The 25,842-nt window shown below is 42.3% G+C and overlaps 1 protein-coding gene across 7 annotated transcripts in view; it reads left to right on the plus strand.

Annotated features, from left to right (window-relative positions):
* ANKRD6 (ankyrin repeat domain 6) overlaps positions 1–25,681 on the plus strand; it is a 252,189-nt gene extending 226,508 nt beyond the window's left edge. For 6 of the 7 annotated variants that reach the window (XM_077162412.1, XM_077162410.1, XM_077162411.1 and 3 more), the window contains 10 exons: positions 291–389; positions 2,384–2,482; positions 4,447–4,524; positions 9,344–9,448; positions 11,281–11,415; positions 11,721–11,906; positions 12,408–12,560; positions 19,874–19,987; positions 21,080–21,206; positions 22,306–25,681. In XM_077162412.1, coding sequence (XP_077018527.1) covers positions 291–389; positions 2,384–2,482; positions 4,447–4,524; positions 9,344–9,448; positions 11,281–11,415; positions 11,721–11,906; positions 12,408–12,560; positions 19,874–19,987; positions 21,080–21,206; positions 22,306–22,877 — 1,668 coding nt within the window. In that variant the 3' untranslated portion in view covers positions 22,878–25,681. The remainder of the gene's footprint in view (positions 1–290; positions 390–2,383; positions 2,483–4,446; positions 4,525–9,343; positions 9,449–11,280; positions 11,416–11,720; positions 11,907–12,407; positions 12,561–19,873; positions 19,988–21,079; positions 21,207–22,305) is intronic. The other variant, XM_077162413.1, reaches the window with a different exon arrangement.
* The last annotated feature ends 161 nt before the right edge of the window (positions 25,682–25,842 follow it).

Below are 25,842 nucleotides of genomic sequence, written 5' to 3' on the forward strand. Positions count from 1 at the left end.
CAGGCAGGCATCCAGTGTATGAAAAATGAAAGCGAAGATTTTGGTTGACTACATGGTTGTCTACACAGCAGAAGGTAAACAGGGCTACAGACAGCTCAGCAGCAACAGCGGTAAAGGGCAAGGAGACTTAGAGTGGAGCATCTATGTTAAAAGGGGTGCTTACCATCCAGGCTGACATCCCCCGAAGAATGTATGGTAGTCAACCAGCTTTTCAATGACCTTTTCTTTTTATTTTCTGTTTTGTTTTGTAACCGCTCAGATTGTGCTTAGAGTTTGATTTCTGTCCGCAGGCGGGCGACACCTGTTTGCACGTTGCCACGCGCTATAATCACTTGTCCATCATTAGGCTCCTCCTCAGTGCTTTCTGTTCTGTCCATGAAAAGAACCAGGTCAGTGCATGTGTCCTCCTCGTGGCCGCCGGGCACCCTTTCCACAAGGCATCTGGAAGGTGTGCTAGTTCCAGTGGGAGCAGAGCTTGCTGGGAGGCGGTGCCCTCTGTCCTTTCTGAGAGTGCACCAGTGATGGCCTTTGCATGGGTGTTCCACTGAATTCCAGCAGCCCTGGTTTTTCCGGCCTTCTAGAGAGTGTGTGCCCTTATCATTCCAGTACATAGCACCATATTTGCATATCGATCATTTTCTGGAGATCCTGGGGTGGGTTTTGTTTTTTTAATACCATTTTACAAAAGAAAACTCACAGGTTATAATGTGGCTTAGTAAATAAACCATGGAATCAGGAGTCTCGTGACTACCTGAATTCTGTTTGTTGTGATGCCGGTTTTTAAATCAGAGCTGATGAAGTCTCTCATTTCTGTAAAATTGGGCATATGCTGGGGTTTTGAAATAAAGCTGTGATTATTATAGTGTTCCACAGTAGTCATTTGGATTCTATTTATTGATCCCTAAGAGATGCATTGCTGGAATTTTCTGAATTTGGGTGCATAAATCTGCAAGTTAAAAACATTAAATTGTGATTAGAATTAAATATACCCTCTAACCGTGGTTTCTGATCCTGGCTACATATGAGAATCATCAGGGGAATTTTTAAAAATTACCATTCTGAACCCCAGCTGAGTTGACGTGAGCTGGGACCTCCGTGGGGTGAGGCACAGGCAATGGTGCTTGTAGAAAGCCACCTGGCTGAGTTTGCAGCAGGGTTAAGAATCCCTGACCTAAGATGATGGTCAAGTCCTATCATTCCACATTCTCTCCCGTGGATTCTAGTCCACCAGGTTTCCCCTATACAGACCCCACAGATCAGTGCTTCTCAACCTTGCAAGCATGGTAGACTTACCCAAGGAGCTTTCAAAATCCCCCCTGCCCAGAATTTGTGGGGATGGGCATCTAGACTTCAGAAATCTGTAAATCTCCTCAGTTGATTCCAATATACCACCAAGATTGGAAAGCATTACTGTAGGATTTTCCCCCAACATACCTAACAAAGTGACCCAGAAAATGAAATAAATATTTTTCCAACTACTCATTGAGTGGTGAAGGCCACAGGGATGGCGTGGTCTTCATGCTGCCTGGGAAGAAGAGAACCAGGGTGCCTTACCTGATCAACTGACAGGGGAGAAAATGAATGATTTCATTTCTCCTCTATCTGTCTGAAAATATCATTGTGTTTGAAAAATAACAGTATTTGCATTTGAAATTGGCCCACCAAACTGTAGTTGTCCTTATCTGTCTTTTGTAGTTGATTGCCTGAAAACTTTTTTTTTTGTAAAGGAAATATAAAATTTTGGTTTATGGTCCATTTAGATAGAAAAACAGTTGATCTTCGGTGAACTCGCTGGTTCTCAGTGTCTCCACCCAAACATAGAATGTCCTGAGCCTGCAGATTCCCTCCCAAGGACCCTTCAGATCCACCTGGGGCAGCTGCAGGGCTGGGATATTATGGCCCCCATCCCTGCCCCAGCAGGGGTTGCAGAAGTAGCCATCTTCCCAGCTTCTGCCGCTCAGTCCCAGCACTCCCTAACCAAGGCGTTCTTTGGCCTCTCACCTGCCAGGGCTGCAGGGGAATGTGGTCCAGAACCCTGGGATGGTAGCCTGTCTGCCCACAGTCCCTTCCGTCCTCCTGCCTCAGTGTGTGGCTTGGAGTTCCACCATTTGGAACAAGCCAGCCCAGCATTACCTTTCCTCCTGCAATTAACCCTATTTTGCAGTTTCTGGTATCCCTAGTCAGTAAGAAATTTGATATTGGTGCGTAGTTTAATTCCAAGATCTCCTTCAAAAGAACCGCATAACACTTTAACAAAGGGTCCCAGAGCAGTCTAAGCAAACCTTAGTTGGAAGAGTCACCAGTGGGCCATGAGATGAAGAACCAGACGATTGTGGGCCGTGATCAGAGGGGGGTTAGCAAGCTGTCTTCTGATTGATTTCAGGCTGGAGACACAGCACTTCATATTGCTGCTGCACTAAATCACAAGAAGGTGGTTAAAATTTTATTGGAATCTGGAGCAGATGGGACCATTGTTAATAATGTAAGTTGAGTTGCAGGAGTAGTTTCTAAACCATTTTAGAATGGGGTGTGTAGACCCCAAGGGCATGCTTCCTAAGCCTGGTCACACTGTGGAAGAATTTGATACTCCGCTGTCCTCAGTGCAGATTTGAAGAGACCCCCTCCCCTTAGCACACCTATGAATTCACAACCCCTGAGAGCGCATCTCTGGACCCCTAGTTGCAGTGAGCTTAACTTAGCTAACAGAAAACTCAAAGGTGTCTTGCTAAGTAAACTGACAAGAAGGTGTAACCTAAAGTGAGTTCTAGGCCTGTAAGCACATGTGGTTCTCAGAAAAATGGCCATCAGGTTAATCATTCTCAAAACTCTTAACTACCTTTTACCCAAAACAATACCTAACTCTTTCCTTCTCTCTATCTCTCCTTTCCTCCCTCACTCTTTCTGTCCCTCTCACTCACTCACTATCTCCACACCCTGCTTACCCAGCAGGTCAGTTCTGGTTTGCTAGCTGCTGGAATGCAACACATCAGAGACAGATTGGCTTTTAATAAAAGAGGATTTATTTCATGAGTTCTTCAGAGGAAAGGCAGCTAACTTTCAACTGAGGTTCCTTCTTACGTAGGAAGGCACAGGGTAATCTCTGCTGGCCTTCTCCCGAGGCCTCTGGGTTCCAACAACTTTCCCCAGGGTGATCTCTTTCTGCATCTCCAAAGGCCTGGCTGAGTGGTGAGTGCTGAGATGAGGTATGCTGGGCTGTGTGGGCTGTGCTACGTTGAGCTACGTTGAGCTCTCTCATTTAAGCAACAACCAATTAAATCAACATCATTCATTGCAGCAGGCACGCCTCCTAGCCGACTACAGATGTAATCAGCAACAGTTGAGCTTCACATGCCATTGGCTCATGTCCACAGCAATAAAACTAGGCACCTTCACCTGGCCAAGTTGACACCTGAATCTAATGACCACAAGGTCCTACCAGCTCACAGCCTTCCAAGTACAGGCCACCCACCACTCTTCCTTGAGGCTGATCTGTGGTTTCTGTCCTGGATTAGTACAAGCTCAGGGGACTACAAGTTCGAAAGTTGTGAGGTGTGTCTGGAGGGTCAGGGGGTGTTGGAGCTGGTGACAGGTTCTTGGCCCTCTTTGACCTATATCTAGACCCCTTCCTCCTGCCACCATCTCATTGTACTAGAACCAGTGCTGGGTGGCAAAGTCACCTCTTCCTTATATACCTTCTTCCTTTTGGATCCCACTGTTATCTCCTGGTTTTTGGCTTAATCTCTCTAGAACTGAGATTATGGCAGTAATTTCCTAATTGCTATTCACAATCCAGTTCCTAAAACTCCATGGTCCACACCCAATCTGCTTTTCCCACTTCCCCACTTCCAGGCATCTTCCCCACTATTCTTCAGGATGAATTCATTGCTGGGCCAACAATGCAATTCTCAGTTCTTTGTATTGTCTCCTCAACTGAAATGTTCTGCCTGCCCCTGTCTGACTTTTACCTTCATCTCTTTCCCACCCCAGACCGCTGCCTCCTAGAGCACTTAGTGCTTGTTCTGTCAGCACTTACCCTATGTTGCTTTATACTGTTAATTAACACTTCCTCATTGTGACTTGCTCCCCTTTGGATGGTAGGACCACCGCATGGAATTCGGCTGTAAGTGCTGAGTGAGATGACTGCATGTGTGGTTACCAGCTCCTGGTGAGGGCTGTCCCAGCTGGAGTGTGTGTGTGTCTGTGTGTGTGTATGCATGCGCTGGGTGAGATGACTGCATGTGTGGTTACCAGCTCCTGGTGAGGGCTGTCCCAGCTGGAGTGTGTGTGTGTGTCTGTGTGTGTGTATGCGTGCGCTGGGTGAGATGACTGCATGTGTGGTTACCAGCTCCTGGTGAGGGCTGTCCCAGCTGGAGTGTGTGTGTGTGTCTGTGTGTGTAGGGGTTGTTGCCCCTTTCCTCACGTGTCTTCCCCTGTGTCTTTCCCTAGGCAGGCCAGACTCCGCTGGAGACTGCCCGCTACCACAATAACCCGGAAGTGGCTCTTCTCCTCACTAAAGCGCCCCAGGTAGGAGGTAGTGCACTTTCCATTGTACTGATTTGCTGGATGCAAGGTCACTAGGACTCCTCTGGTTGCAATCTGGAAGCCAATTAGAACTAACTTGAACAGGGAATTGGTTGACTCACTAACCAGGTGGTAGGAAATGTCGGAATCTATGTGGGCTCCCAGGATGACTGAACCAGAGACTTCAGCCCCAACATGCTCTGAATACATGGGAATCTTTTTCTCCCTGCAGCCAGATTATTGTCACCAGTAGCTTTCTTTTATTTATTTACTTACTTACTTTCTTATTTATTTATTTATTGTGTGATAGAACATATATACAAAGCAAAGAAAAAAAAAGCAATAGTTTTCAAAACATTCTTTAACAAGTAGCTACAGGATAGATCCCAGAGTTTGTCCTGGGATGGGACAGATACCATCATCTCAGATTTTTCCTTCTAGCTGCTCCAGAACATTGGGGGTTAGAAGGAATATGTATATTTTTTATCATCACTTTTTTTTCTTTTGTGTGTGTGTGTGTGAAAAATAACATATATACAGAAAAAGCAACAAATTTCAATACACAGAGCAGCACTCAGTGGTTGAATAGACCCCAGAGCCTGGCACGGGCCACAGCCCCACAACTCTAGGTCTCACCTCTAGCTGCTCCAAGATACTGGAGACCAAAAGAAACACCAGCATAGCAATCCAGCAATCATATCTGCCCGCCAAACCCGCCCTTCTCTATATAACTCCACCACCACTGTTGATCTTTCTCCCACCCTCTAGGGGCACCCGGGCCATGCCCATTCCAACCCCTCCGTGCTGGAAGAACCAGGAGCTTTCTATATCATAAATTCCCAGCTAATTTGCCAGAGAAGAAGTTACCATTCAAAACATCTTGGGAGGGTGATGCAATGGTGATTCAGTAGTAGAATTCTTGCCTGCCATGCCGGAGAACTGGGTTCGATTCCCTGTGCCTGTCCATGCAGAAAAAAAAAATGTATATATGTATTTAATATTAATTAATTAATTTATGTATTTACTTACTTACTTTTATACTATGTTGTTTTACAATGTGTTCTGCCACCAAGCATGTTTAGATACTCCAAAGGAATGCTAAATGGAACAGTCACATAAATGAAACAACACAGAGGTGCACAGTGAACAATCTAAGGGCAGTGTGCTTTGTTTAGTTTAGTTTTGTTTTATGTGGGGGGAAGCACAGTGTAACTGGAGGTTTTTTTTTTCTTTTAATACCAGAAACTTACACACACATCCCTCTTCTTTCAAATCACTTTTTTTCTTTCAAATCACTTTTACCTAAGGTGGGTGTTTGTACCACCTGCTTGATAAGAACCGTATTGCTAGAGACACTTTGCTTGTATACCTGATATATAGGATCCCAATTTCAAAGAGAGTTAGCAAGTCTCTAGATATTTTTAATTTGTATGAGAGAGAGAGAAAGAAATAATTCCAAAGTGATGTTCTCAAATTAACCATGAATTATTCTTGTGGGGGGAAATCAACAATTTCCTACAATTCCATCAATCACAATAAGTATTTCATTTTGAATGGTTAAGATTTTTTGGTTTTGAAAAATTGGTCAGCCTCTTGCTCATGGAGTTCATCCTTATCGGAGGTCCCTGGAAGTCCACAAATCTCCCGATAGAAGTGAGTCAGGTACTTCTTAGTAAAAGCTACCAGGGAGGGGAGGACTTCCCTCTCTTCAGCTATTTGCAAGCTAATCATCAGCTGAATCACATTCGTGAATCCTGATTGAAAAGCGCTGGTCTTTTATGGATCATAGTATACCAGGTGCTATATAAATGTCAGAATCCATCATAGTTATTACCATTATCTGACATTTCAGTGTTTGGCAATTTAATGGACAGCCCCATCTTCAGTCATACCTTGTTCATCAAGTCTTATGGGACAAGAGAATTTCTTTGACCCACCTGTCATTTGTATTCCAGAACCCAAGAGCTTCGATTATAGGTTACAGCTTTACGGTGGACCATTTTCCTATGGTTTCTCCTTTTATATTTCCATTAAAAATCCCTTAAGCAAAATTTCCTGTGCCAATATTTCATAGTGAAGTAGTAGGATGACATTTTAGTGAAGTTCATTTTATACACAATTGTACATTCTAAACCCCTCAGCACAAAAGAAGAATTTTGAATATACGTAGTTTATGTATATGCATGTTCTTTTGTTGATCTGTGGTTACAGAAATAGCCTTGCTGTTTTGTTTTTTTTTCCCTGAAAAGGAAATTTCCCTTGCCCTGACACCTTGTTGACCATGGATTTTAATGTGCCACAGCAGTACTGAGAGTGTATTTCTTTTTCAGACTTCATACTTCATTCCCTGATTTCTGTGGACTGGAAAAAATGAACAGCATTCCATTTAGTAGATTATATGGTTTGCTGAGAGGCTGTAACCCATGCAGAGTTGTTTTCATTATCTTATAACCTAATATATAGAGGGAATTTTTCAGATGATTATTTTGGGTTGGGGTAACCTTTGAGTATTGCTTGTTGTTTTGGTTCGCTAAAGCTGCCAGAATACAATATACCAGAAATGAGTTGACTTTTTCAAAGGGAACGTATTAGGTTACACATGTACATTTCTAAGGACATAAAAATGTCCAATCTAAGGCATCAACAAGAAGATACCTTCACTGAAGACAGGCAGATGGTATCTGGGTTTCTCTGTCACATGGTAAGGCACATGACGACATCCACTGGCCCTTTTCTCCTGGGTTGGTTTCAGAATGGCTCCCTCAGTTCCTGTGGGTCCTTCTGGTTTCTCCTAGGGCATTTTCTTTCTTACCTTCCCTGAACTCTGTCAGCTCTGAGTTCTCTCCAAAAATATTTCTCCCTTAAAGGATCCCATCGAACAAATTACGACCCACCTTGAATGGGCAGGTACCATCTCCATGGAAACAACCTAATCAAAAGGTCCCACCCACCAACAGGTCTGCACCCATAAGTTTGGATCGAAAGAACATAGGCTTATGGTCTATAACAGATTCAAACCAGCACACTTACCATTTTTGATTGACACAGTTCAAAAGAGCTTCTGAAAGTGAATTTCAGGCTGATTCTGGTGCTGTGGCATGTTCTAAGAGTCCATAAACTGCGTGAGTGACAGGAACCAGTCACTTCCTTTCATCAGACTTGACTTCCTGAGGAGTCTGAATTTAGCTTTAGATTGGCTTCGGGAAATGGTTCTCAGACTTTTGGGTCTCAGAACCATTTTACATTCTTAAATGTAAGAAACCACAAAGATTTTTTGTTTATGTGGGTTATACCTATCAATAATACTATAATCATAAGTAAAATTGAGACTTTTTAAAAATAGTTCATTTAAAAGTAACAATATTAAACCCATCCCATGTTAACATAAATACCATTGTTTTATGAAAAATAACTTTTCCAAAACAAATGAAAATTTATTGAGAAGAGTAGCATTTTACATTTTTGCTTTAAAGCATCACTTAATAGAAGACAGCTGGGTTCTCATCTGTTTCTGCATGCAGTCTATTGCAGTATCACATATGCAGCCTCTGGAAAAATCCACTGTACTCATCAGAGAACAAGAATGGAAAAGGCCAACAGTGTAAATATTATTATAAAAATCATTTTAACCTCATGGACTCAGGAGTACCTGGACACTTGCAGAATTGCTGGCTCAGGGCATGAGAATAATGCTCAAAAATAGGCAAAATTAAGGTTTAGTTCCAAGCAAATACTATGTGAGATTTTGTATTTATACAGTACCCACTACCCATAGGAGGTTCTTTTTGTTGTATAACGGTATCACTAGAATTTCACAAACACAAGAAGAAAAAAAGTCTCATGTTGAAGTAAACAAGACCCAGCTGAACTTCAAAGAGCCCTTATCTATATAAGAAGACAATGAGAGTTTTATTGCAGAAATATGTGACCTTGGAAAAGTCATTTTGCCTTCCACAGCTCCTTGATTAAAGGGGTTGACCCCTGAACCAGAGGTGCAGGGAAGGTGTAGAACTGGGCCAAGGTTTCCACAGGCTCAAAGATCTCTTCTCTGTGGTTAAACATCCTCTGCCAATTAAGCAACTCTTTAAGGAACTGAGGTCAGCAGAGAGGTGCCTGAGGGTGACTAAGGTCCCATGTGTAACACTCCGCTCCTATTTTCTCTGAAATCCCAGAACTACTTGTTTTTACATTTGTGCACACATCTCAGAGCACTTAAATTCTTTGCCCAAAGATTTTATGGTAGCTGTTGCTGGGTTAAACTCGCACCTGCCGTGTCTATTCTGTCTCCCCACATTGTAAGGGGCAGCCTAAATGTGTCCTCTGTGCAAGAAATTCCTGCCTCACTGTGGTTACCACGGTTCACAGATGCATCATAATAATATTTGCATCAAATTGAATAGGAATTGGGTGCAATTTGGCCAAGACAAAATCCTATGGTCTAGTTCAGGTCTGCATACCAAGATGTCAAGCAAGGCTGCGCCTGGCACAGGGCTGCCACTTACCCACCTCCAAGGAAGCCATTCATATCCTCATGTATGTGAGTGCTGTTCCCTGGAGTTGCTCAGTGCACAGCCTGCACCTGCCTACGTGCTGGCTCTGGCACATAGATACCCGTTATTATTATTGTCATCCTAATAAGCTGTTGGAGTAATAAGGCGTAAGCCTTTCTGTTTCTGGGTCCCTATAACAGTCCAAAGTGCTTTGCACACTTGTTCTCTCCTACTGGGTTTTAAGTTTTGAAAGCATCTAGCCCAAGGACAATTCCCTCACACTGACGCTGGTAATACCAGCAGTTTGTAGCAACGCCTCTTGCCTCCTTCAGGTCTTGCGCTTCAGTCGTGGGCGAAGCCTGAGAAAAAAGAGAGAGCAGCTCAAGGAAGAGAGGAGAGCCCAGTCTGTGCCAAGGGATGAAGTGGCCCAAAGCAAGGTAGGGGTAACTCTCCTGCCTGCCCCATCCCTGCTTAGAGTGGGGGGAAACTATCACCCTATTTCACCAGGCGTGTCTGGGGGCTGCCATGCCCTGCTCTGCCTCTCCTTCCCTGCTGGGTTCTTCATGCTATTGTCAGTCTTTTCTCTTTTTCTCCTTTGCCTTCAGGTCCTCCACTCCTCCAGGATTTCAGATCACGTGCCCATGTGTGTGGCCCATCCCACACCCTCTGTGGGTACATTTACCTGTCCCGGGTATCTGTTGCCTTGGTTCCCGCCCTTTGGACAGCACATCATGCTCTTTAGTTATTTCAAGAAATGTTTTTAAAAGTGCAGTTTCTGGTGCATCACCTGGGAATTTATTAGAACTTTTCATTCTTGGGCCTCACCTTAGCCCTCCTGGATCAGAAACTCAGGGGTGGGGCTCAGCAATTTGTGTTTCAACAAGCCCCCAGGTGATCTGATGCTTGCTGAAGTTTGCGAGCATTCATCTGTCTCAGTTTAAAGAATGGATCAAAGCTCCACTAGCACATATAGCTCCTTTGTGCAAATTAGAAAAAGAGGCCCCATGGGCAGAGCAGCTCTGCACCTGATGGAGTCGGAGTTGGATTTTATCTCCCCCTTCCCCACTCACCCCCTCAGTCAGGTGCCCTTATACAGTGAAGAGCTTGCACAACTATACATGGTAGCCCCAGAATTAATCATGCTTTTTATCTCCCCCAGGAGGTAGAATAGGTATAGAGACCAAGCAGGACAACTCTTGGCACAGAAATACTTGCTCTGCTTTCTACCATTTTGAAATCCTCTCATCAGTTTCCAGGATTAAGGCAGTGTAACTAACTGAGATTTAGTTTCTATATGTGAATTATATATATTAAGTTGTAAAAGTTTTCACAAGGACCAGAAATGATGTTACTTCATTTTACACCTTTCTCAGCCTACCAAGAATTATGGGGTTGCAAACACAAAGAGTATGTAAGGTTATGTTTAGTTGATGTGCAAAAGACTCACAATTTCTCAGGCTGAGATATTTTCTGTGTGGTAAATTACTAGAGATCTAGAACAAAGAATTAGACCCAGGAATATATTTGGGTTAGTACCCAAGAAATAGATAAGATAAAAACCAAATATTCAACTGACCAGGAAAATCATATGTATTGAGCTAAGGCCACCAAGCAGGAATCCCTGCGTCTTCGTCAGCTGGGCAAAGATTCGCAAGGGTGTCTTAGGGGATAGAGTCTTGAAAACAGAATTTGACCCCACTAGTGAAAAAGGCGATGGGGCAGGTAGAACAGTAAGTACCTCATCTCTTTGTTCAGTCCTGATGGGACTCTGCTTAATTGCTGCTGCTCCCAGACATGTGGGTTTGTGGGAAATGAGGGAAATGAATGTCCAGAGTGAGCCCGGCCACTGATTGTACACCATGTATGGAATGTTTGTATGTTAAAAATGTATCTGCTTGTATGTTTTATCAATTAAAAAAAACAAAAAACAAAAAGAAAAACAGTCTTCTTCAGTGAATGCTATTGCTTTACCTCACCCTGCTCCTGGGGACCTCCTTTCATTCCAATTCAGAGACAGGATGGGAGGTTTCGGGGTCACACCTCTCTGGGCATTCTTCAGCCTAACAAGAGTGTCCCACCCACCCGGCCTTGGGGGGCTGAAGGCAGAATAGAGTATGGTGTCTTTCAGAAAATCTCTCATCTCTCAGAGGTTAAAAGTTTAGGTCTTTCTCTTAAAAAATGATAATGCAGGGTTTAAAGTGAACAAGAAAAATGGGGAACAGAAGCTTCTTAGGTTTTGGGCTTTTTTTTTTTTTCTTCTTCTCCCTAGGGCAGTGTCTCAGCAGGAGATACCCCTAGCAGTGAGCAGGCTGCAGTAAGAAAAGAAGAAGCCAGAGAAGATTTCCTGTCAGCTTCCCCGGAGCCCAGAGCAAAGGACACCAGGAGGAAAAAATCAAGGCCCAAGGTCAGGAAGCACCTGGAGACAGACGAGAGGGTGCTGGGAGGTGGTTGACAGAGGGCCCTGGGAGAGCTTCGTGCCTGACGGCCCAAACGCCACTTCACGTGGCTTGCTGGTTTGGACCAGAGCACAGAAATTAAATCTGGCCAACTTGAGATAAAGGGCTAGCGTGTCGATGCACTTCTTTTGATCTGAGATGTTCGGAGTAGAATGCCTCAAAGTGAAGCAAGGAGGAGTTCCTTGCTCCAAAACCAGTGCCCTTGGGTGGGTGTCACCCTTGCGGATGTCACAGTGCTCTTCCTCTCCCTCAGGTATCGGCATTTTCTGACCCCGCCCCACCCACGGACCAGCAGCCTGGACACCAGAAGAACGCGCATGCTCACAGTCACCCTAAAAAGAAGGGCAGGCATCGGTGTTCCTCTCCGCCCCCGCCCCACGAATTTAGAGCGTACCAGCTGTACACGTTGTACCGGGGCAAGGATGGCAAAGTGATGCAGGTACCTGCCGAGCCCTGTCGGGAAATGGGACTGTGTGCATTAAACAAGGCTGTCCATTGGACTCTGTTCCTGGGACTGCCTCTACCCAGGCATGACCTTAATGAGGCATGAGCTTTGAAGATAAGCCGTGTGGCCCTGGCCCCCTCAGTGGTGCAGATATGCTCCTGCCACTGAGGCCCAAGCAGACAGGTTTAGTTTCAAAGCCTTCTGTACCATCCTTAGGTGAACAGGTAACTGGAGGACTCAGAGTGGATAAAGCAGCACAAGCTGCTTGAGGACGCGGACCACACGTTACCCCTCCGCATCTCCTTAGTGCCTGCTAGACACAAAGCCCAGCCTGTGGACACTCAGAAGTTAAGACTGGAATCAGCCTGTCTCCTCCTTCATGGCTGTTCCCAGCCCTGGCTGTACTGCCTGGCACATCACGGGGTGCTCACAACATTTAACATTTGTTGAAGGAATGAACAAGTAGGATTGATTCCTTCTTTGTTTGCCTCATAGGCCCCAATAAATGGTTGTCGATGTGAACCACTCATCAACAAGCTGGAGAATCAGTTGGAGGCAACTGTGGAGGAGATAAAAGCAGAGCTGGGAGCTGTTCAGGATAAAATGAATATAAAACTGGGGCATATGGAGAATAAGACCCAGCACCAAGTAAGCCAGTGGCTCAGTCTCCTAATTGCAAGGTGTTCTGGCAAAAAATGAAATGATAACAGAGACCTTAGCATATCCTCTCATCCTGCCCACTCCTCCCTGAGACTGCCACATGGGCTCTTGGGAAGAGGCCAGCTGATGTCATTTTGCTGAAGCCTGTTTATTGAAAACTTTAAAAATCATGTTTAAATTGTTTCTGATTATAAAAGTAATATATACCCATTACAGAGCTTTTAGAAAGATACAAAAAATTAACAAGAAAACAAATCACCTATAAGCCCACTATGATGAAAAAGCGGTACTAATTGTGGGTTTTTTCCCTTCTGGTCCATTTTATATGCCCGACACCCCTCCCCCCTGCACACAGAATTAGAGTAATCATGTCTATAGTTGTTTTTCTTTTTTTTTTTTTTTTTCCCAACTTCTTATTTTGGAAATTTTCTAACAGGAAAAGAAATAGAAAAGTTGAAAGGATAATATAATGAACGCTCACATACCCTCCATCTAGAGTCAACAAATTGTTCATGTTTTGCCATATTCGCTGTGTCTCTCTCTCATACACATACTTCTTTTTCTTTTGCGGAACTGTTTGAAGACTTAGTTGAGACTGTCATGACACCTCAGCTCGGTGTGACCCACCAAGAATAAGGACTGTTCCCCTCCTGACCGTGACCCTGTCACCACGCTAAGATGACCAACAACAACTGCAGAACATCCAGTCCATAACTGAGTTTCTCCAGTTTTCCCCAGCATACCTCTGATAGCTAGCTTTTGCTTTTACTTGCATTCCCTGTCCAGGATCCATTTAAAGTTCATTTTCGTACACTTGACTGTTAGGTCTCTGTAGACTCAAACTGCCTAAGACTTATAGAGCCATTAAAAAGTTAATCACGAATTTTCCCTGACTCATCCGTTCAGCTGTGTTTTTTTTTCTCATGACATTAATATTTTAAAGAGTCTAGGCCAGTTTTTCTTTCTAACTCTTTTTATTGTATAGTATAACATATATACAGAGCAAAGAAAGAAAAAAAGCAATAGTTCTCAATGCACATTTCAACAAGTAGTTACAGGACAGATCCCAGTGTGTGTCATGGGCTACCATCCCATCATCTCAGATTTTTCCTTCTAGCTGCTCCAGAATATAGGAGGCTAGAAGGAATATTTTTTTTATCATCATAATCGACTTTTTTTTCTTTTTTTGTGAAAAATAACATATATACAAAAAAGCAGTAAGTTTCAAAGCACAGCACCACAGCTTGGTTACAGCTTGTGTGAACATCGTTTTCCATCCCTTCACGTTCAATCTACTTGTATCCTTTGTGTCCAAGATGAGTCTCTTGTAAGCAGAATATAGCTGGATTCTGTTTCTTACTCCATTCTGCCAATCTGTATCTTTTAATTGTAAGTTTAGTCTGTTAACATTCAAAGTTATTACTGAAAAGGTGTTTCTTAAATCCACCATCTTATCTTTTGGATTTTGTGTGTCAGATCTACATATTCTTTTCCCTCTTTCTCTTTTTATCCTTTAAGTTGCCCTTAGTGGTACTCGTCAATTCTGTGTCCTCAGACCTCCCCTTTCCTGTCTTTCTTTTTTTCAATTGGCAGAATTCCCTTTAGTATTTCTTATAGGGCCAGTCTCTTGTTGACACATTCTTTCAGGATTTGTTTGTCTGTGGGAATTTTAATTTCTCCCTCAGGTTTGTGGGGTTTTTTTTTGTTTTTTGTTTTTTGCATGGGCAGGCAGGGGGAACCGAACCCGGGTCTTTGGCATGGCAGGTGAGAATTCTGCCCCTGAGCCACCGTTGCACCACCCTCTCCCACATTTTGAAGGACAGTTTGGCTGGGTACAGAATTCTGGACTGGAAGTCTTTCTCTTTCCAGATCTTAAATGTATCATATCACTGCCTTCTTGCCTCCTGGCCAGTTGAGTAGTCTGAACTCAGTCTTAATTGGTTTCCCTTGTATGTACTAGATCGTTTTTCCCTTGCTGCTTTCAGGATTTTCTGCTTCTCTTCAACATTTGACAGACTGATTAGTATGTACCTTGAGAATAAATATTTGTATTTATTCTATTTAGAGTTTGTTGAGCTCCTTTGACTTGTGTATTTATGTCCTTTATACGGTTTGGGAAGTTTTCCCCCATTATATCCTCAACTAATCTTCCTGGTCCTTTGCTCTTCTCTTCTCCTTCTGGGACACCAGTGATTCTTATATTTGCACGCTTTGTTTTGTCTTTCATTTCCCTGAGATCCAATTCAAATTTCTCCATCTTTATTGCCATTTGCTGTTAGTTGTCCTATCCTCTAGTTCATTTATTCTTTCTTCTGCCCCTTCAAATCTGGTGTTGTGTGTCTCTAGTATGTTTTTTATATCTTTAGTCTCTGTGATATCCACTATTTTTCTATTTATTCTTTCAAATTCCTCTTTATGCTCTTCTGTTGTCTTCTTGATCTCCATTAAGTCATTAGCCTTCCCTTTTGTTTTATTTAGTAGAGTTATATGAACATCTTTGATTAGTTGTTCCAATGTCTGTGTCTCCTCTGGTGTTTTAATTTGGTCGTTAGGCTGGGCTGTATCTGTCTGCCTCATGATGTGCTTGTGATCTTCTGCTGTCTTTGTAGCATGTAAATATCTTGATTGGTTTACTTTGGAAGTTTATTTCCTTCAATAGTCTAAAGTTTTATATTTGTGGGATGGGGTAGAGCAGGATGCAGGGTGCTGGGCAGGGCACAACAGCGCAGTGACACGTTACACCACAGGTATAGGCGCAGGTTGGGGATGCTATGCTGGTTCCTTGAGGGTGGGCGCTGAGCAGCCAGGGAAGATGTGGCTGTGCAGGGGCACAGGTCTGGGGGGTGGAACCCTGGTATGCACTGGTCTAGGGTGCGGGTCCCTCAGAGCTAGGGCAGTAGGTCAGCATTGTGCCTGTGTGGGCTGGGGGCAGATGTGGCCCGTCTGAGCAGGTCAGCAGTTTCCCAGAGCTGGGGGGGTTGTGTGTGTGACTGAAGACCATGCACATGTACAGATCTGGAAGTGCCGTAAACTGATGTACCTGTGTGCAGAGCTCCGGGTGGCAGGGTGGGGCTGCACAACTATGTGTAGCCTGGGTATAGGGGTTAGCGTGTGCAGCCTTTACGTGCTGGCGACTGCCTGCAGAGTGCAGGGACTGGGAGGTACTGGTCTGAAGGGGCAAGACAAGACTGCAGTTATGCAAGAGAGGTGGGTTGGGCTGGGGCAGGCATGGTGTGCGGGCGGGGGGAGATACACACATGAGGAGTTGGCAGGGCAGGGGTGATTGAAGCACAGGGAGGGGGGCACGTGATGGAGTTCAGGTGTGTGGGTGGGGATGAGTCGTGGGTCCCGGGACTGCTGGTGAGGGTAGCACGTTCAAGGAACATGGCTTGGCTTACTTCCCAGTCCCCATCTCCCTGTCTGTGCACTCCTGAGGGCACCAGGCTTCTATGTTAGGTTGTTTACACCAGTCGGAAGGTCTCTGGTTCTCTACTTCTCAGTTCCTCAGTTTTTGCAGCCTGGGCCTCCCTATGTGGTATAGAATCCTCTCTCAGGTCACTTACACCTGGAATTGCCATCTCAGTTGCCCTCCCATCCCTTCTTTAGCTTTTCCTTGGAGCAGGGGTGAACGCAATCTATCCTATTATGCCATCTTCCCAGAACAACCACCCAGTCCAGTTGTTTTATAGGATGTTCCATAGTTGGATTTCTCCAATTCTTTGTTTGTGGTGGTGTTTTAACTTGTTCCTCTATCCCTTGGTTTCTTGTAAACTGAAAATTGAGTAAAGAGCAGTGATTCTTAAACTGTGGTCCCTGGACCAGCAGAAGCACCTGGGAACCCATTAAAAGGGTCTGCAAATTCCCAGACCTCATTCCAGATGTACTCAATCAGAAATCCTGAGTGGGGTCCCACAATTCTTGTTTTAAGAAGCCCTTCAGGTAATTCTGATACATGTTTAAAAAAAAGTTTGAGAACCGTTGGTCTAGATACTCAATTAGGTTCAAGTTAAATATTTTTTGCAAGAATACTTCAGTAGTGTGAACTTCAAATAGCGCCACATCAGAAGGCACATAATGTCAGGGTATTTATTAATGGTACTAAGTTTGATCACCTGGTTACGCTGGTAATTGTCATCTCTCTATTATAAAGGTACTTTTTACTTTTTATAATTAATAAGTAGAATGTGGTGAATATGGATTTTTACATATAAAAAAATGCTTTTAAAGTTACAAAATTACATGTGTTCATTAGAAAAAACATTCCACATTTCCCTACCCTACCCAGTTTAGCATATTTTCTCATAGATTTTCCTTTTTATAGATAGTAATCTAGATAATTATCACTCTAAATAAAAATGGAGCCATGCTATACTGTTTTGCAGCTTTTTTTTCCATTTAGTAATATGTCTTAGATATATAGAGCGTCCTTCTGCTTTTGAGTGGTAGTAGAATATTCCTTTATATGGAAGTATACCTAGAATTTTGCTTCCTGACTTTTTATCTTAATTTTATATGAGAAGAATTTTCTGTGTCCCTGTTTTTATAATATTTCAGCATATTAATTTTGCCAACTATTAGAATTTTGCAACATTTATTACATCATAATCTATCTAATTTTCTAAACATTTGCGAGTAGGTTGCATACATCATGCTTCTCTAACACTTAAAACTTTCATGTGTATTTCCTGATGTCAAGGATACTCACTTACATGACCATTCAAGTACAGCTATCAAGTTCAAGAAATTTAACATTGGTATATTCCAGCTTTTTTCAGTTGACCAAATAATGTCCTTTTAAGCAATTGCTCTTCCATTATTAGATCCAGTCCAGGATCATCCATTTCCTTTAATTGTCATTCTCTCTTTAGTCTCTCTTTCAGTAAAGATGTTTCCCTTTCTTCCTTCCTTCCTTCCTTCTATCCTTCCTTCCTTCTCTCTGTCTTTAAAAAAAAAAAAAAAAAAAATTGGATATGAGTAACTAACATATATCCAAAATAAAATTTCCCGTTAACCACTCCCAAGCTTGCAGTTCAGGGATATTAACCACATTCACAAGGTTGTGCTATTTTTTAGAGGAATTGTAAATTACTCACAGTTTTTCACTATTATAAATAAATGCTGTGATTAATATTGATATGCATAAACTTTTGACTGCTCCTTGAATTATTTGCTAATAATTTGGATAATTGAATTCAAAGAAGAATATTTTTAAGGCTCTTAATAAATATTGACAAATGACCAATTTATATCCCCACCCGCAGACCAGCGGTGTCTGAATTTCTGTCACAGACCTTTGCTATCATTTAATAGATTGTCTCTCTTAAGAAGTTTTGGTTAAGTACAGTTTATTGTTTAATTTTTATTTTCTTGTTTATTGGTGAGGTTGAACATTTTTCAGGTTTATTTGCTATTTGCATTTCGTGGAAAGCCCATTAAAAAAAAATATTGTCTTAGGGTCGTGATATTTTAGTTAAGATGTTTTAATTGTGGATAAACATGGTTTAATTGTGAGTGGAAAACCTACTTAAGTTAGCCTGAGCCCGAAGAGAAATGCTTTAGATGAACGCTGGGATATCTCAGGGACCCCCAGGGCAGGAGGGCCTGTGTCTGAGCCTCAAGGAAAGGATCAGACAATGAGGTCAATACACAGCAAGGAACCCAGGAGGACTTTTTTTTAAATCTCCATTATGACCCAAACACTTAATTAACAATAAAATATTATAATTGCAGAAAAAATAATAATGATGATAAAGAAATAGGAAGTCAGGGTAGGAGAAAATTGCACATGTCTTCATCCCTAGGAGACCAATACTCCAGGTGAGCTGGCTTTAGCTGCAGCCCCTTTTGAGTTTTCCTTGGCCACTGGCTTCTCATCTTCCCCAGGAGATGAATGTTGTGCTTTCCCTGGAATTCATTTAGTTCTTTCCCTTTGCCTGAAGCAGCTGTGTAAGTGTCTCAATCATCATCTGGATCTGCTGCAGGACGATTTTTTATTTTTGTTTTTGAGTGTCTGCTTCATTCTTTCCTCTTCACTCAGATCCGTTTTTACTGTTATAAGTAGATTTAAAAATTGTCTCTCTTTGGTTCAAGGAAGGTGGCAGCTTGGGGTGTAGAATCTTCATCCTGGTTCCCAATCCCAGGGAAAGGATGCCAGCCCAGCATGAGGCAGTTGTTGACGCTGGCATCAAGCAACTGTGACTTGTGACACCGCCATGTATGGATATGGTTGCTCTCAGCATAACTATTTGTGTAGGAAAAGGCTAAAGAGGTGTGGGAGTGGACCAGTCCTAGGAAACAGAAGAGTACATTTCCTAGGAAAGCATGGGGACTGAAGAGATGGAACAGAAGAGATTCACCGCACATTCAGAACCAATGTTCCTTTTTTAATTTCTTGAACATCTGACCGTGGAATGTCATGTAGTGTCTGACAGGTGTGGGTCTCGGCCAGCGTGTGGGCTGGTTTCCTCTTCTGGTCTCCTGGCAGCAGTCCTCTTCAGAGCAGTGAAAGTTTGGCCCTGCTGGGTGTTAGGGCTCTACAGAAAGATCAGAATGAAGGTGGGCACAGGGCAGATCAGAAGGGCACTGGATTGAAAGTCGACCATCAGTTGTTCTCTAGAGTAATTCCCTTAAACTCCTTCCACACCCAGTTTGCACGTGCTTTGGCAACTTCCAATGAAGCACCAAAAATATTTGTTCACTGGAAAAGATGTAAGAAAGCCTTGACTACTCAACTTAACTTACTGCCTCTTGAATGGCTGCTTACACTGTTGATTTTAAACAGAGGCAGGGTAGAAATAACTCTATAATCTTTTTTTTTTTTTTTTTTTTTTTTTTTGCATGGGCAGGCACTGGGAATCGAACCTGGGTCTCTGGCATGGCAGGCAAAGTTCTTGCCTGCTGAGCCACCATGGCCTGCCCAACTCTGTACTCTTAGACCTAGTTTTTATAGGCCTTCGAAATCATGTTCCAAGGCCTATAAAAATTCTGTTTTGCCTACAGGGTCTGCATTGTCTCAAGTTGTGTAATTTACTGCCAACACATAGTCTCTTAAACCCTTTAGGCCTTTAGCAAACAAGAAAAAGCAACAAACATTGGCCTACATAGAAATGTGCTCAGGAATTCTGGAAAAAAACGGAGTTCCATGAATGCTATGTGAAAACAGAGTGGAAGGAAGAGTTGAGGATTGCTTGTTTACTTTTGGGCCCCTGCTTGGTGCTCCTAGGAGCCCCTCTGCAGGCTTTGAGACCAGGGCCTGTTATCAGACCCTCTTCATCATGTGTTCTTTTCCTACTGAATTACAGCTGCGCGTTCTGGACAAGCTGATGGTCGAGCGACTCTCAGCTGAGAGAACCGAGTGCCTGAATCGTCTACAACAGCACTCAGACACAGAGAAGCATGAGGGAGAGAAACGACAGGTATAAACCAGTATCTGCATGTTACATACAAAAAGGATGAGCCTTGAAAATGCGATGCTAAGTGAAATAAGCCAGCCATAAAAGGACAAACATTGTATGATTTCACTTACAAGGCATACCTGGGAGACGTTGATTCTAGACCACTGCAATAAAGCAAGTATCATAATAAAGCAAGGCACCCAAGTTTTTTTGTTTCCCAGAGCATATAATAGTTAGGTTTACACTATACTGCAGTCTGTTAAGTATGCAATTACATTATGTTTAAAAAAGAAACAACGTGCATACCTTAGTTAAAAAATACTTCAATGCCAAAAAATACTACCCATCATCTGAGCCTTCAGTGAGTCATAATCTTTTTGCTGGTGGAGAGTCTTGCCTCGATGTTGGTGGCTTCTGACTTGATCAGGGTGGTCACTGCTGAAGAATGAGGTGGCTGTGGCAATTTCTTAAAACAAGACAACAATGAAGTTCCCATATCAACAGACTCTTCCTTTCACAAAAGATTTCTCTGTAGCATGCATTGCTGTTTGATAGCATTTTACCCACAGTAGAACTTCTTTCAAAATTGAAACCAGTCTTATCCAACCTTGCCATTGCTTTTCAACTAAGTTTATGTAATATTCTAACTCCTTTGTTGATATTTCAACAACGTTCATAGCATCTTCACCAAGAACAGAGTCCGTCTCAAGAAACCACTTTCTTTGCTCATCCATAAAACAACTCAGGTTTTATCATGATTTCAGTCACATCTTCAGGCTCCTGCAGAGGCCCCTGCAGAGGAGCCTAGGGGCTCCAATTCTAGTTCTCTAATTCTATCACATCTGCAGTTATGTCCTCCACTGAAGTCGCAACCCCTTCAAATTCACCCATGAGGGTTGGAATCAACTTGGGTGTCACATAAGTTGTAATCTACAGAGGGCAAGCAGAGAAGGCTTGTGTGGCCTGTGGGAGTGAGTAATCCACAACTTTGGGGTTTGTCCAGCTGATGTCCTCAACTGTCATAATTGAAAACTTCATTCTTGATGCTCTAATTCATAAACCATGTATCGAGTTCACCTGCTTCTTTTGTGTACTAATTTGTGTTTGTTTTAGATGTCATTGGTGGATGAATTAAAAACCTGGTGCATGTTAAAGATTCAGAATCTGGAGCTGAAGCTTTCTGGAGAGTCTAGGGCCTCCAGGACTAAATCCACACCATCTACTTGTGAGTCCTCTACAGGTAATTCACATGCAGAGAAAGCCCTTCTGTGCAAAGGTGATGAAACCACACTCCAGATCTCTCTCCTATTTCAGAAGGCTGTGAAAAACACTGGATCTTAGAGTAAGCATTGTAGGGCTAGGGGCTATGTCTTTCTCACGACTGTATATTAAGTGCCTATAGAGTAAGTAACTAGCGCCCCATTCTAAGTCTCAAAAATATTTGAATGAAGGAATAAAATAATTGTGAATAGGTGATACAGTGCTTCACGTACAATTATGATGCTCTCAGTTGGGGTCTCCAAAGATGAGGGTGATGAATGGGCCATTTGTCTTCTTAGTAGGGCTCTCCCTTGCTCCTCGTGCCTTCTTCCCTTTTCTTTTTTTCTCCTTGATCTGTTTTTTACCTTTGCCCAACTGTGTACAACCTCATTAAACAGCAGTTCGTGTATTAAACCTGCCTGAGGTACAAGATGAGAGATGCTTTGAACAAAGCATCTTTACGTTAGTTGCAGTGATTGCACTCAATTATAATAATTTTGAGGATTATTTTGAGGAAACTAGTCACCAAAGGCCATCTCTGTGATTGTGGTTTTATCTTCTTGGGGTCCCCAGCATTGAAATCCATCCTGGCAAATTTTTCATGCTATATTCCAAGTCATAGAGCTTGCCACAGATAGTAGGATCACCCTTTCAAATTGAAGCTTGGGTCAAGGAACTTGTACCCAGGGGCCGTAGTGTGGAATGGGCCGAAAAATTCAAGATTAGGGATATTCATTTTCTTAAATAAATGCCCAGTTCTGTTTGGAGACACTTGATGACCTGCGTCATCCTTAGCAATCAGGAAATGAGACCCAGAGGCTTCTGGGGCAGATTGAGGCAGGCCAGTGTGGCTATCGCAGTATCCGTGAAAGCCCTGACAAGCCAGAAAGATAATCAGGGGAGAAGAAGTGGAAGGGAGGGACAGAACAGTGAGAAAACCCCCACGGTCAGAGTGGCACATGGTGGGTATGATTGAGGACACCCCGGCTGGTGGTTCACAGGATTCCCAGGACTCTCAAATGCAGCAGGACTGTGTGGATGTAGATTTACTCTGACTGTTGTTTTCCTTTTGAAACCAGGTGTTGATCAGTCAGTGGTGACGACAGGTCCAGCAGCAGCTTCAGACAGTTCCCCTCAGGTGGTGAGGCCCAAGGAAAAGGCCTTCAACTCCACCGCTACCCCCAGACTTCAGCAGGAACTTTCTTCTTCTGATTGTACAGGCTCCCAACTGAGGAACGTCAAGGTCCAGACAGCCTTGCTGCCCGGGAATGAGGCCGCCACATGTGACCAGCAGGCTGGGCCCCGTGTCAACAGAGGCACCCAGACCAAGAAGCCTGGGAAAAGTGGGCAGGCAAGGCACCGAGCCCAGCATCCAGCACCTCGCATCCCCTGTGGACAGCCACCACCAGCGGCGGGCAGCGAGCAGACTGGCTCTCACATTCGAGACACCTCCCAAGCTCTAGAGCTCACCCAGTATTTTTTTGAGGCTGTTTCTACCCAGATGGAAAAGTGGTATGAAAGGAAAATTGAAGAAGCACGAAGCCAAGCCAATCAGAAAGCCCAGCAAGACAAAGCTACACTGAGAGAACATGTTAAAAGTTTAGAAGAGGAACTTGCTAAACTAAGGACGAAAGTGAAGAAGGAAAATTAGGGCCCTGGGACAAGGAATGAGAAAGGATTCTTGAAGATCTCAGGTTTGGGAACTCAGTGTAGCTCTGCCCAAGGTGTCAACTCTGCATATAGACTTGCCTTTTAAAAAAATCTCTAAATTCAGAAACGTGCCAGACACATGTTTCCTCTTCCCTGATTTATGAATACTGCAGCAATTAAACTGAAACCAGGAGAAGCTAGCTTAGTTTCAGATTTTATTACAAAGTCCAAGCCTCAGTCCTGGTTCATCTGAATTTCAAAAGCTCAGGTTAAATGAGCCACGCTAAGAGGTTGAAGGGTGTGAAAGCCTAAACCCCCAAATTCAGGATATATAAAATAATATGAATCAAAAACAAGACGAAAAATGTAACCCCTTGTGAATGGAAGTCAGGTCGTTATTCATATAAATTTAAGCACACTGCTGTGCCTGGACAAGAGTTATCTCTAAGAGCTATAAACCTGAGATGCGCTAAACCATTTCTCTCCAATTCATAATTCTCAAAAGGCTGACATGTTAAGCAGGTAGAAACGTACCAAACAGATTTTGAAGATAGAGATTTTCATGATGTCACAAATAATCTTGAAATTATTTGAAGTGTCAGAGTGTATATTTAAATAATGAATAATTGGTTAATAGAATGGGAAATGCTTGCTAATAATGAGCTAAATTGAGAAAGTTTCAAATCATTTGATCACAATTTCTGTATTTTGAGTAAAAAAAATTACTAATTAATCTTAGTGGGGATTTTAAAGCAGATTAATTGAAAAAATATTCACTTAATAATTACTTGAAACTTCTATAACTTCTTCATAGTCAGACCCAACTAACTTAGAGTACTTTCTGAATTTGAGCTTTTTTGCTCTAAATTTTATAAAGAAATAAGGCTATTTCTTGAAAGTATTTTCTTTTGAATTAAGTTTTATCACTGAATTATCTTAAAGCTTGCCACTACATTGCAGTGAGTATGTCAGGTTAAATAATTTAAAAACTCAATTTAGAAACTCACTGCTCCCAGCCTCATGGAACACAAAGTATTATACTTTGGTCCATAATGAAATACAAACACAGACATAAAGTTGTAAAAGCAGTTTGAGTATGTTGAAACTTGGATTTAATTCTCATGCAGGTTCTTGTGCCTTGGAATATAGGATTATATTCATCTCCTCAAAATTACATCTATGCATAGAAATTTCAGTTCTATTTCTATAAACATATTAACCAGGAATCTAGTAACTATTGTCCATAATTGTGAATAGAATGCTGTCATTGAGCCAAAGAGAAAATAATACTTCTTGAAATGGGGATGCCAAGTTAAACAGAAAGCATGCTTCTAGTCCCTTAGTCTTTTGCCTATCAAGATCACATTTAAAAAAAAATTTTATAGTGACAATCCATGGATGCAGACATTGTTTTTTGTTTTTTTTGTTTTTTTTTCACATGGGCAGGCACCAGGAATCGAACCCGGGTCCTCTGGCATGGCAGGCAAGCGTTCTTGTCTGCTGAGCCACCATGGCCCACCCGATGCAGACATTTTTAATAATAAAATAATGCAGTAGATGTATGTCACCATTACAGAAGCAGAATGTGGAATTAATTTGATACTCTCATGTGTTTGTAAGCTTATACTGTTCCTCAACTAGGTAGGTAGACTGCCAGTCACTCCCCAGAACTCTTGTCGGACTGCTAATGTGGAGCTCCTTTGCTCTTTTCATTTCCCTATTTATTCCTAACACAGAATCACAGAATTTTAGAGCTTGACAGTACTTTCAGTTTTCTAAATCCATCCCAACAAGATACCACTAACCCTTTTAGATTGATTCCCTGAGCTGTTTAATACTCAAAGGTATTGAGTTTACTCAAAGAGTTGTTCAATAAGTTGTGTTCCAAGCAGAAGTAATTTTCCCTTTTATATCATGTTGTCTCAGAGAATATCCTTGTAGAGACATGCTGAAAACAAAATGAAATTCTATTAAATTCAGAGCATAGAGTTCTCTGGTGGGAAGTATTTTACACATACCTTCTACCCACCCAAAGCAGGTAGGTCATCCTCGAAGTGCATATTTTTGTCAAAAGTCACAGTTATGGAAGAGCCAAGAGAGGAATGAGAAAAGTCAAATGGACCTAGGTGTGGCAAATGCTTATATGATTATTTATCTTGCCTCTTGTAGTCTGTCACAGAAGAGAAAACCAATAGAGACAAGGAAACAGAGCCAGTCAGCCAGCCTAGCAATCCTAAGGACGGCAGCCCCACAATTAAGACCAATGCAGTCGTCTTCCACCAAATGTTTTGGTTTATGTTCTTTGGCACTGTCAAAAACTTAAATCCAGCTGCAGTGTGAAATTTTCCTCATTTTTCCCCCTTGTGCTATCTGCTAAAATGAGCAAATGCCACCACTGTAGTTTTCCAAAGAAAAAGAACTACAATTTATTACCTGTCATGTAGGTTGTGTTTTAAACCAAAGCTGAAACTTTCAATAGCAGTGGGAAAACATCATGTAAAACAGGCTGTACAACATTGCAGTGTTGTTCTTTTGTTGTTGTTGTTGTTAGTGCATTATTGTGTTGGGCAATTAAATATCTGTGATAGTTTGAATACATTAGTTCTAATCTTATTTTTAACCCTCATAGTCCAAAATAAATTAAGCAGTTTTCATGTTTATACCTTCTGGTTGTGTCAAAAAGTAATAACCTTGAGACGCATGTTGTCTATTTTTATCACCTTTAATCTGTGTCTCTTCCAAGTATTAAACATTGCTCCCAATACAATGGATATTAAATTTCATATTAAAAAATGAAAGTGTGAATATTCTGCTCAGTGTACATTCTCATATGTATGATTTTATGGTTACTGAAATAGTGCCTTTATCCAGACACAGTTCATATAGACACACTGTGTCTATAAAGGTTTAATTGAGAGTATATACATCTGCTATAAAATAGAAGTCAGATGCATTTCATGAAAAGC

The sequence above is a fragment of the Tamandua tetradactyla genome, chromosome 5, assembly GCF_023851605.1.
Source record: "Tamandua tetradactyla isolate mTamTet1 chromosome 5, mTamTet1.pri, whole genome shotgun sequence".
NCBI lineage: Eukaryota > Metazoa > Chordata > Mammalia > Pilosa > Myrmecophagidae > Tamandua > Tamandua tetradactyla.